General features: G+C 37.2%; 1 protein-coding gene across 1 annotated transcript in view; it reads left to right on the forward strand.

Annotated features, from left to right (window-relative positions):
• Positions 1-12,987, forward strand: part of SPATS2 (spermatogenesis associated serine rich 2) — a 105,148-nt gene that overhangs the window by 75,339 nt on the left and 16,822 nt on the right. The window contains exons 5-8 of the mRNA XM_069490145.1: positions 433-482; positions 3,513-3,774; positions 5,466-5,645; positions 8,180-8,315. Of these exons, the coding sequence (XP_069346246.1) occupies positions 433-482; positions 3,513-3,774; positions 5,466-5,645; positions 8,180-8,315 (628 nt within the window). The remainder of the gene's footprint in view (positions 1-432; positions 483-3,512; positions 3,775-5,465; positions 5,646-8,179; positions 8,316-12,987) is intronic.

A 12,987-nucleotide genomic window follows, 5' to 3' on the forward strand; every position in this document is an offset into this window, starting at 1 on the left:
CATTATATTTTCTTTATATTGTTAATCTTTGGGTCTAAGATAATTGTGCAGCTGTCTCCAAAACAATGTAGCCAATGTGATATGTAACCTGGAGGGGAGGTGATGGCCCATTTTGGCTAAAACCAGTCATCTTTGTATTTGGTCTAAGATGTATAGATAAAAGAATCTTCAGAAAGGCCAGAGTATGTTAGCTTCTTCTTCCTGGAAGAACTTACTGAGGAAATTACATGGAGAAGAGGTATGTAAATAGGCAGATATTCCAAAAGGGAAGCAGAAATGATTATCCCATTACATTACTTCAGACACTTACTTGATCCTTAACTTTCCTCATTAGGAGCTTTGGAAATTCTCCAGCAATTACAAAATGGGGGAACACTAATTCCTGCTTGTGTGTGGTAGGAGAGAAAATCTATGATTGATTTTCTCTTACAGGTAGTGCCAGTGAAGTACTCAAAGAATGGACGGTAACAGGCAAGAAAAAGGTAAAAATGAATTAAACTTAAAAGCACGATATTGATGTTTATATTATTTTAAAAAATTTAGGCTCTGCAAAAATATTTGAAAGCAAAGGTTTACGTACACATCTTCAGTTTACCTGGGTTAAAAACACATCATCTTTGACATGGAACTGCAGCTGTGTCTCACTGAGTGCCACACAGTCCCCTCCATGTGATTTAAGGCAGGAAAAAGAATGACTTTGCCATGCCATGGTGCATTTGCTGAGGGGCTATTGGACAGAAGTGAAAAAGAGAACAAATCAAAGAAAGTAGAGCTCCTCCAGAGAAAGTGATCTAATTGAGTGGTTTTCAACCGTATTCATATTAGATAAGTTATAATAAAACAGTTCAGATTTTTAGGTCAGACAACTGGACTGTAGTCCCTGATATTAATTAGCTTTGACATAAAGCCTAAAGAGGGCCTTTGCTTCTCTATTAGGTGCCTTGCAAAGGGCTCTGATATTCCAGTTTGAGGAGGTAGAAGGCACTTGGGCTGTGGATTCAGTCAGAACTGGATTTCTATCCTGTTCCACTGTATACTGCCTTTGTGACTTGGGAGTATCGTTTAACCTTTGTGTGCCTTAGTTTCTTATCTCTAAAACAGGAAAATAATACTAATAAATACAAGTACCTAATATTAGTTCTCATTTTGTTTTCCTTATCCACTTAAAACCAAATGCTTTTCCCAAAGGAAAAGTTTGTCTCAAAATTCTTCCCACAGCTCTCTACCTTAAATGTACGCTCTTAAGGAAATGCTTGATGTATGGATTTAATCAAGTATCTCTATGAAATCTGTTTGGGGTATTCTTTTTCTGTATTAGCTTAGTGCTGGAGTTCTGAAATGTTTTCTTGATAACTCTTTTTTTTTTTTTTTTTGAGACAGAGTCTCACTCTGTTGCCCAGGCTAGAGTGAGTGCCGTGGCGTCAGCCTAGCTCACAGCAACCTCAAACTCCTGAGCTCAAGCGATCCTCTTGTCTCAGCCTCCCGAGTAGCTGGGACTACAGGCATGCGCCACCATGCCCGGCTAATTTTTTCTATATATATTTTTAGCTGTCCATATAATTTCTTTCTATTTTTGGTAGAGGTGGGGTCTCGCTCTTGCTCAGGCTGGTCTCGAACTCCTGAGCTCAAACGATCCGCCCACCTCGGCCTCCCAGAGTGCTAGGATTACAGGCGTGAGCCACCGCGCCCGGCCTTGATAACTCTTATACCACTTTATTAGGAGTTCTTTCAGGTCTTGACCAAACCAGGCTTGGCCTCAGTGACCTTTCAGAATTTTTTCCAAGGGGTACCTAGTATTATACTACTACAGATTCTCCTGAAGCTCTCCATGCCTGCAGCTTTGAATGTTTGTTTAACTTCTTTCCACTGCTTTCAACCTACATAGATAGCTGTGAGTGTTCTGGAAAACAACAGTTTCTTAATTTATTGGCCCAGGATTATAAGTTATTAATGATATAAGGTATGCATGAAGCTGGAAAAGTATGTGTGTTAGAGATATGCACATTTCTTAAAATATGGAGAAAGAAAAATGGCTTTATTTTGGTACTCCCAAATGTCCTCATTCAGTCCAGTTAACTTTTGGGATTAGTCCAATAGGATGTGACTATGGGCAGTTACTGGCATAGTTATTACATACATGGGACAATAATATGAAAACTTAGCCAGTTTACATGGGAGAAAGTATTTAAGAGAAAGAAAGTTGAGAGCTGTGTGGAGGAGAAAATCATATCTAGAATTCAGTAGTGCTCTTGCAGGAGAGGGCCACAGAAAGGACTTGGGGAAAATTGATTGAGTTGTATCATTCTAGCCTTAGCAATAGAATTAAGAATTGCCAGTGGAGCTGTGGGTTCACAAAACAAAAGATAAAGTACTTTTTTGTTTAATTTTATTGTTTACGTAGATAATACATTCCCAGGGCTCAAAATTCAAAGATACAAGAGTTAATACACTAAAACATCTTTACCCCATCCCTTTGCCCCAGCCATTTGGTTCCCCACACACAAGGCAAACAGTGTATTATCAGTTTCTTATATATCTTCTAAGATATTTTATACACATATAAGCAAATAAGAATGTATGTTCTCGTTGCCTGCTTTTTTTCCATGCAGCATATCTTGGAGCTTATTCCAAGTCTTAATATATAAAGAGCTTTCTTATTGTTTTTTATGTATAGTTATCCTATTGTTTAGATGTACCATAACTTATTTAACCAGTCCCCTATTGATCAACATTTGGGTTGTTTCTAATCCTTTGATTTTAATAACAATACTGTAATAAATAGCCTCTGTGTGTGTGTGTATGTGTCTGTCTGTCTGTCTGTGTGTGTATGCGCGCATGCGCGCGCGCATGTAATTTTGCACATGTGTTAGTCTTGCCTAGAATAGATTTCTAGAAGTAGAATTGCTGGGCGAAGGGTACATGCATGTGTAATTTTGATAAGTATTGCTAGATTGCCATAGAGAGTATCACTTTACACTCCCACAAGTAATATACGAGAATGCCTGTTTCTCTATACTCTCAACCCTGTCAACCCTACAATGTTATACTTTTTGACCTTTGCTAGTCTAATAAATAAAAAATGATAATTTATATCTCTTATTAGACTGAGATTGCACTTCATTTTATATGTTTATAGCTTCTAACATTGTTTTCTATGGATTGTTTTATTTTTTGTTAGAACTCTGTATATGTTTAGCTCTTTGTTTGAATATAAGTTGCACGTATTTTTTCATATTTTGTAATTTATCTTTTGATTTTGCTTAAGGTAGGTTTTGCCATGAAGAAATGTTTTATATTTATGTGTTTGAGTTTATTCAAAGTATAGGATTTTATATAGTAAAATTTTATTTTAGGCAAATAGTTCAACATATACAAAAATGCGTTAAATGGAAGAACATATGAGAAATTGGTAACATGGGTTACCTTTGGGTAGCTAGAGTTACCTATCTGGATTTTGGAGGTGGGGGAGTCTTCTTTTTCTTTCCTTTTTTTCAAATCTTTAATACCCTTAGAACAAAAAGAAGAAGAGCAAACCAAAACCTGCAGCAGAAGCAAGTAACAGTATCCCAGATTCCAGCAAGTCAGTTTCCATTCAAGAGGAACAGTCTGTGCCTTCCTCAGAGAAAGGTGGTGTTAATGGTTACCATGTCAATGGTGCCATCAATGATAATGAGTCTGTGGACTCACTCAGTGAAGGTTTGGAGACACTTTCAATAGATGCCAGAGACCTGGAGGATCCTGAGTCTGCCACATCAGACATGCTAGATAGAACAGGTGAGTTTATTAACAGATTTTTGAAAAGGTGCATTCAGTTGAAAAAGACAGGAGCCTCCTGGTTGAGAATGTGATCAATAAATTAAATCTAGTTGATCTTTTACTTTTTAGTTTTTGTTACCTTTTGGGTGAAAGAGCCACATTTATTATCAAAGGCCTAGAAAAATATAATTCTTCCATTTTCTCATATTTTAACCCTAGTCTAGATCAGTCTTGTGGAAATCTTCTAACTTAATAGTAGAGGAATACCTTAAGAAACTACAAAAGGTGACTTTTAAGTTTTTTTTTTTAAAAATTGTAGGCCAAGTGTAGTGGCTCATGCTTGTAATCCCAGCACATTGGGAGGCAAAGATGGGAGGATAACTTGAGGCCAGGAGTTTGAGGTAACAGTGAGCTATGATCGTGCCACTGCACTCCAGCCTGGGTAACAGACAGAGACCCTGTCTCAAAAATAAATGAATAAATAAATAATATTAAGAAAAATGATGATGAGATGATGATGTTGCTATTATTAATCTAATACCCAGCACAATGAAGAATATATGATGATAACTATAATCCCAGTTTTCACAAGAACTAGACTATTGGTTTTTATGGTCTCGTATTTTCTTTCTGGTAAAGAGTTAAGATTAGTGTTAGTTATAAATTCACATATTTTATATATTTCTTTGTTTGTTAACCATTTTGTTGAGGGCTGGGAAGATGCTGGGAATATCTCTTTTTAAAAATTACTTATGGCTGGGCACGGTGGCTCACGCCTGTAATCCTAGCACTCTGGGAGGCCGAAGTGGGAGGATCACTTGAGGTCAAAAGTTTGAAACCAGCCTGAGCAAGAGGCTGTCTCTACTAAAAATAGAAAAACTTAGCCAGGCATGGTGGTGTGTGCCTGTAGTCCCAGCTACTTGGAAGGCTGAGGCAGGAGTATGGCTTGAGCCCAGCAAATTCAGGTTGTTGTGAGCTGGGCTGACACCATGGCACTCTAGCCCGGGCAACAGAGTGAGACTTTGTCTCAAAAAAAAAAACAAACTTATTTGTTAATCTAATTCCCCTTGCCCTGCTGCTTCTGGCTTTATAAATGTAATGTCAGTGTAAGAATTATGCTGTGCTTTTTAGATGTTCTTTTATTGGTTAGTTCACACACACACACACACACACACACACGCACACGCAAAGACTGAGAAACACTGTACCTATATTGACCTCAGACAAACCAATCATAGTCAGTGGCTTCCCTTTTTTTTCTGAGCTAGCTTTCTTCTCATTTCCTAACTCTTTGTCCTTTCTATTCCCTAAAGCTTTTTAAATTCTTCTTTTTTCTCAATATAATTTATGGAAACTAGCAGAAGGTTGTGATGCTGACTCTATTTCCTTGAGTCAGAGCTACAAAGCAGCTACCAAGGTACAGGGAAGCCACTAAACTGTAGGGAATGAACTCCCTATCAAAAGATGTGTTAACCACAGACTCCTCTTCTTCATTCACATGCCACTTGGGTCTAAGCCAGAAGCTACTGATAGCCACAACCGGCTGATTTTGATCTTTGTTTTATTTTGTGAGTTGATTTTGTTCACAACCTTTTAAGAGGCATGTTTTTGCCTAAAACATTTTTACATGTTTTCTTTGTGTACTTAAGATTGCTTGATTGATTTACCCCTAAATTGTGCTCTAAAATACTGTCCTCTTTCTTGGACAGGATCCATGCTGGAGAATGGTGTCTCTGATTTTGGGTCCAAGTCTTGGACTATGCGTTCTATTCAGAATTCTCAACAATCCAGGAATGCTGCCAAATCTCTCTCAAGGCCTACTGCAGCACCTCAGTTTTCAAATCTGGGGATGGAAGATGTTCCTTTCTCCTCCACCAATAAAAAGTTAGGTAAGTGAGAGACCCACCTGTGACAGAGAACGAAAAATCTGTGGTTTTGGCTAAAGAGGGCAAATTATCTCTTTGTTCTCATAGGAAAGGTTTCAAAAGGGCATCTAGTAATACTTTTATGTTTTCCAGGCAGTGACTACCCAGCCCTTCCCCTACCTCTGTGTATTCTGCTGAAGCCTGATAGTAGTTTAAATGCTGTACAGTCTTCTTACAATGACAGGGACCCTTTCTGTGAATTAAAGTCAAATTCTACTGCCAGGATGACTTATCTGCTAATATTAACTTGTTTCTTTTATTTGCTTTACTGCAACGTTTTTGTGCTATTTCCTTCATTTTTATCTCCTGGTTGACTCAACAAGTAAAAAGCTCTTCCATCTCTGAGATGACATTTTAAAGACATATTTTCACTCCTCTTCACAACTTCATGCTTTTACTGATGTCTGGCAGACTCTAGCTTTAGATAAGATCATTTCCTCTTAAGTAAGTACTTAGCATTGACTGGTGATAGGTCTTTGCTTTGCCTTTTTTTTTTTATACTATAATAATCATTTAAATAAAACTGCCAATAATTAAACAAACAGAGATAGTAGCCCCTCTGAGTTTCATACATCTAAGCGTAGTGGTCCATTCCATTGAACAAATGAAACACAGAAATGTAAAGGACATTTGTAATCGGTAGCTCTTTATGGAATTATTTATTCCATATGAACTAAATTTTAATCAGTGAGGTTCTCTTTCATTTTTCTGGTAGCCCTCAGCTTGCTGAAGAACAGCAAGTCTGAGACTATCTGGTCAAGCAGAAATAAAAGAAGGTATATAGGCACAAGGCTTGAAAGCTTTTAGGTAGGTTCTAAAAGAAATCAAGTTGAGATGAGGAAGAATTTAAATAAAAAAATGAAACTGTGTATCTTGGCACTGTTTTAAACTTTTTAGATCCATCATTCTGACAGTCAGTTGTATATATAACTTTGGCATTAGTAAATATAGAAAGATTAATAAAATTCTTAGAAACTGGTTAAAATGTCTTGGGTAGGTAAGTACATTTCATCTTTTTCTACAAAGCTGGCTTCCTCACATACAAAGCTTCAAACTGCACTATAGAGAGAGAACTTTTTAATTTTGCCATGTCCACATGGTAAATTATATTCTATTTTCTATTTTTTGTAGAGATGAGGTCTCGCTATGTTGCCCAGGCTGGTCTTGAACTCCTGGCCTCAAGCGATCCTCCTGCCTCAGCCTCCCAAAGTACTGGGATTACAGGCATGAGCCATGATGTCCAGCCTCTTTTTGAAGTCTTTTTTCTCTCTGGGTAGTTTCATTTTGGGTAGTTTCAACAATTGCTGTGTTCAAATGTATTAATCCATTTTTAAACTGTTTCTAGTCTGCGTTTAATTCCATCCAGTGTATTTTTCGTCTCAGACATTGCTTTTTACATCTCTAGAAGTTCAATTGGGGTCTTTTAAAATATCTTTCATGTCTTTCTTTAACATGCTTATGTGCTTTCCTCTACGTTCTTGAACCTGTGATATCTAATCATAATAGCTGTTTGATGACCTTACCTTCTTAATTCTATCATCTGTGTCACTTCATCTGTTTCTGTTGATTGATTTTTCTCTTCATTATAAGTTATATTTTTCTGCTTCTTTGTATGCCTGATAATTTTTTATTGGATGCAAGATGTGAATTTTACTTTGTTGATTGCTCAATATTTTTGAATTTCTTTAAATATCCTTGTGATTTTTTTCTGGGACTTGGTTATGTGGAAAGTTTGAGGCTTGCTTTTAAGCATTGTTAGATGGGACTAGAGCAGCCTTTAGTCTGGTAATTTTGCCTCATTACTGAGGCAGTATCTTTCCAAGTATTCTGCCTGGTACCACATGTATTGTGAGGTTTTCTCACTCTGGCTGGTGTGAACACAAACTATTCCTGGCCTGGGTAAGCTCTGGTGATTGTTCCGCTTGCTGCTTTCCACCTGTTCTTTTTCCTGTCTTGGAGTAGTTTCTTCACACTTGTGCACTGATCAATACTCAGAATCCTCTGTAGATCTCTGTGTAGCTCTCTCCTCACTAGTACTCTCCCCTGAGAATTCTAGCCACCATGGCCTCCCTGAATTCTCAACTCTGCCCCCTCAAATCAGAGAGACTACCAGGCTCAGTTAAGGATTTCTCCTCCCTGCACTGCAGCCGGGAAGCTCTCTTGAGGCAGTAAGTTGGGGCAATCATGGAACTCACTTCATTTGTTTCTGTTTTCTCAGGGGAAAAGTACTCCCTGCTGTCCATTGGCTGACCATTGTTTTGTATATTTTGTCAGTATGTGCATGTGGTTAGTTGTTTAAGATAGGAGGATAAATCCAATTCTTGACCAGGATACTTATTTTTTCAAAAATCTATGAAAACATCAGTTTTTTGGTTGGAGAGAGTGGTCATTTAGAAAACATCCTTAGTCCACGTGACATTTGCCTTAGATGTTCATATCCAACTTTCAAGTCACCTATGTACCTTTTCTTGATTAATCTTTGGGTTTTTTTCCCTAAGGTTCCAATATTGAAAAATCTGTAAAAGACCTCCAGCGCTGCACAGTGTCTCTTGCGCGGTATCGAGTTGTAGTTAAAGAAGAGATGGATGCTTCCATTAAGAAAATGAAACAAGCTTTTGCTGAATTGCAGAGCTGGTAAGTTAAGTTGCATTTGATATCAGTAGCATAAAAATGATCATTTATTAAAGATGGTCAGCCATTCACCAAGTTCTTTCATTCCCAACTCCTAACTACTCTACATAATGGGAGAGACTTAATTCTATAGTGTAATTAGCTTTCTGCTTCATTCTACTTTTAGTCACAGTGTGGGAATGAGCAATACAGAGAACTCACAATGTTCTAGAAATGGGCCTGAGGTTAATATTGTTGAGAAAGGGACAAATAATTACAGAGTAGATCATACCCTCTTACTCTAGGGTCTGTCACCAGAAGCCTATAACAAATGAGATGATGTTTTTGAACAAAATTATAAAGTGGAAAAGATCTGTCTTTGCTTTCCTGGGTTCTTCCATCCTTCTTAATGCACCCCATCCCAATGGGCTTTTCTGTGCCCTATTTTTAATTATTGATTTGTTTTTAATTTTATGTTTTCAAACTGTGCTCTGTGGAATACTCATTTCTTAAAATATATTAGTATGTATTCTTTGGGGGAAACTGGGTTTGGTGGTTAAAGAGATGTGAAAATACTTTTTTTAATTTTACTTCTCAGTGCCTTTTCAATGCTAATATGCCTTGTGAATTATTAGAGGAAGCTATACTGTGTTTATCAAATATATTTGATGATAGAATCTTTTGGGAGGAAGAATGTATTTGTCTTAGTCCATTTTGCATTGCTATAACAGAATACCTGAGTCTGGGTAATTTGTAATGAACAGAGATTTATTTCTTACAGTTCTGGAGACTGGGAAGTCCAAGGTCAAGGGGCCCACATCTGGTGAGGGCCTTCTTGATGTGCCATCCCATGGCAGAAGGCAGAGGGGCAAGAGAGGGCAAGTGAGAGACAACCAGAGAGGGCCGAACTCACTTTTATAATGAACCTGCTCTCATGATGACAACATTAATCCATTCATGAGAGTCATGACTAATCACCTCTTAAAGATCCTATCTTTCAACACTATTGCATTGGGGATTAAGTTTCCAACACATGAACTGTGGGGAACACATTCAACCCATAGCAATATTCTAATGTTTCCTAGAACACTGAAGCTGTTTTAACTATTAAATATTAAGGTGTTACCCCAACTGAAATTTAAGCCGTAGCTCATTTCTGGGGGTGTTTGCATTTTATAAGGGATTTTTTTCGAAACTGGAAAAGACTTAAGGAACAAATTAATCAAAATGATTGGAAGATAAGGAGTTAGGTTGATGTTTTGGGACTTAGAACTGTTCACTCTACTTATTTGTAATAACTGCCTAGATCTGAAATATGGGAGAAAGTATTCATGAATAGAGAAACTCTACACCACTCTTCCTCACAACCATCTATTGTTTTCTTGCTGCCTGTCTGTGGACTGTTCCCTTAGGTCATACCCAACTATGTCTCTATTCACAAACTTAGTCTGTCACTTTGTGCCACAACAAACCAGAGACAGGGAGGGTGTGGATCCCCACAGTCCTCCTGGTCTCTGGAATTGAAGGAGTGAATTAATGAAGATGGATTAATTAACACCTCCAAAAAGTTAAATCATCATAACCAAAAAGTACTTTCAGCATAGAAAATTCATCTAGTAGTCTACCCATGTCTGGTCTTGACCCCTGAGTTCACCTTCGAGGTTTTATAGCTGGGAACTTAATGCCATGTGTTCTGTTTTTCTTAACATACATTTTTGTTCCTGCCAGATTACTCATTGTCTCACAACTTAACATTCACATTTCCTCTTCCATATCCTAGTTAATGCCACTTTCCCAGCCTGATGTACTCTCCTGTACCTCTCTATTTACCTAAATCCAACCAATTCTTCAAAACTCCCCTTAAATTAAGCTCTAACTTTTCCTGAAAATTTTTCTAGGTAACTGATTTCTCCTTTTTCTGAACCTCTGGGAGGAAGAACCTTGCCCTTTGTACTACGTAGATTCTTGTCATATTGGATATTGGTGGCTCATTTGGAAAATGAAGAGCTAAGTGTAGGCTGTCACAACTTTGCCTTGATAAGCCTCTGGTCTCCTTGATTTTTAGCTTACTGATTACTTAGCCACAGGATCTGATTCCATTCAGAACAAGCCTGAACCAGGAAACACAGTTCCGGGAGAGAGATTTGTGAGTTCCTGCTGACTTGGAACCCAGCCAGGAGGAGCCTCCTTCAATAAATGACAAATGAAATGGTTTCCTGCCTGGGAACTGTGTATTTAGGATTGATTAGCAGGCGTAACAACCAGGTCAATTTAACTTGAGGAAAGAGATTACTTGCCCTTTCCTGCTGGTATAAAGCCCTTCTCTCTGGCTGATTGGGTTTATAAACTACCTTATTTCAATGTTCTTTGTAGTTGCTACTTCAAGACATAATTGGCAGGTGAGCTAACTCCATTTGGCACCCAAACAGAGCTTGGAGTTAATGTCACTTAGGAAGCCATTTTTGTGTTGGTTATAGTATAAAAGAAAAGCAAAGGGTTCTAACAGATTTGCAGCAGTAAGATTACATTACCCCTGACAGGGCACTAGGGAAATTATGTGGATAACTCCTTTCACTTTGATGCCAAATAAAAACTGACACACGTATAGGAAGGTAAAATCAGAAGCTTTCCAATATATAAAACTTAAAATTTGTTCTTATTGATGATTTAGTAATCATCTCTAGACCCAAGTTTACTTTTCTTGTTAATTAATAATACTTCTCTGCTTTACATTGTTGGAGCTGTTAGTTGACTTAAGTTTAAGCTATTAAGGAGGCAGAATATGGAATGGAACATGAAGCTGGAGTATATAAACTCCTTTGGAACATTTTCATATAATGTGTAGATGAAAAATGCTGACAGGCTACATACTCAGCTTCTCTTAAATAAATAGGAAGGTTTCAATTTTATGACAGTCAAAAAGTATTTATTAAAAGGAGAAATGGGTAATAGACTGTCAAGAAATTTGAGATTATACAACACATAAGGTCATGTAAGTCTGTGGTTAAAATTTAGAAATTTTTCCCAATTTCTCATTGATCTTAGAAAAGTTATATCCTTTTGTTTGAGCTTCTTTACCAATGTTAAAATAAGCTATCAATAGTCTTACCAAAAACTTTACGTCCTTAAATTTAAAGGCCTTATAGAGATGCTGAAATCTTAGGAGTCATTTTATAAACCAAAGTATCTCCAAAAATATCTAAAAAGCGTAGAAGTAAAGGAATGTGCTAATATAGTATTATCAAAAATGTACATAGCACTGTAGTTCTAAATTATTCTTCAGTTTTTGAATGTTTAGTGTATTGATACCTTATTTCTACTAGTACTTGACTCCATGGTCCTTGATGGTCTTTGATTTAAAATTTAACTCTTTAATCATCTGTGAAAATAACTACAGGTTGACCGGGTAGGGTGGCTCACACCTGTAATCCTAACACTCTGGGAGGCTGAGGTGGGAGGATCACTTGAGCTTAGGAGTTCAAGACCAGCCTGAGCAAGAGTGAGACTCTGTCTCTACTAAAAATAGTAAAAATTAGCTGAGTATGGTGGCGCATGCCTGTAGTCCCAGCTACTCAGGAGGCTGAGGCAAGAGGATGACTTGAGCCCAGGAGTTTGAGGTTGCTATGAGCTAGGCTGATTCCATGGCACTCTAGCCTGGACAACAGAGTGAGACTCTGTCTCAAAAAAAAAAAAAAGAAAAGAAAAGAAAATAATTACCGGTCGAGTATCCCTTGGCTGAAATACTTGGGACCAGAAGTATTTCAGGTTTTTTTGGATTTTGGAATATTGGTAGAAACCAGTTGAGCATCCCTAATCTGAAATGTTCCTGTGAGCATTTCCTTTTAGTGTCATCTTGGCTCTCAAAAATCTTCAGATTTTAGAATATTTTGGCTTTTGGGATTAGGGATGCTTAATCTATAATAACATATGAAGAATGTAATTTACTGAACATGTTCAGTTATATTATCTGATTTATTTATCCTGATTTCTTTCCCACAAAGTAGGTATTTTTAATTATGTTTTACTGAAAAAGGATTTGTGCCTTAGGTTAAGCAGTTTATCTAACGTGATATCTTAAATTGTTGACCTAATATTTGAATCTGTATATTCTGACACAGTAACCTATGCTCTTCATCCCATATCTCACCAGTGCTCACTTCTCTCACTAAAGCTTGGGAGTGCTGGACACTATTGGTACATGTCACATATACAGACAATCCCTGACTTACAATGGTTTAACTTAATGATTTTTTGACTTCATGATGGTGCAAAAATGATACACATTCAGTAGAAATCCTACTTTGAGTACTCATACAGCCATTCTGTTTTTCAATTTCAGTATAGTATTCAATAAATTACATTACATGAGATATCCAACATTTTATTATAAAATAGGTTTTGTGTTAGATGATTTTTTTTTTTGCCCAAGTGTAGGCTGATGTAAGTGTTCTGAGCACGTTTAAGGTAGGCTAAGTTCTAAGTTATGATGTTCAATAGGTTAGGTGTGTTTAAATGCATTTTGAACTTCTGATATTTTTGGTTTACTGTTGGTTTATTGGGATGTAACCACATCCTAAGTCAAGGAGCATTTGTATTATTTCCTCCTCAGCTTAAAGGCTATATATATATAGCAAGGTTACAGAGAAACCCCAACATAGGAGAATTTAGGTACTGTGGAACATAGTCATTATGGAAC

This window comes from Eulemur rufifrons, chromosome 16, assembly GCF_041146395.1.
Source record: "Eulemur rufifrons isolate Redbay chromosome 16, OSU_ERuf_1, whole genome shotgun sequence".
In the NCBI taxonomy this organism is placed as follows: Eukaryota; Metazoa; Chordata; class Mammalia; order Primates; family Lemuridae; genus Eulemur; species Eulemur rufifrons.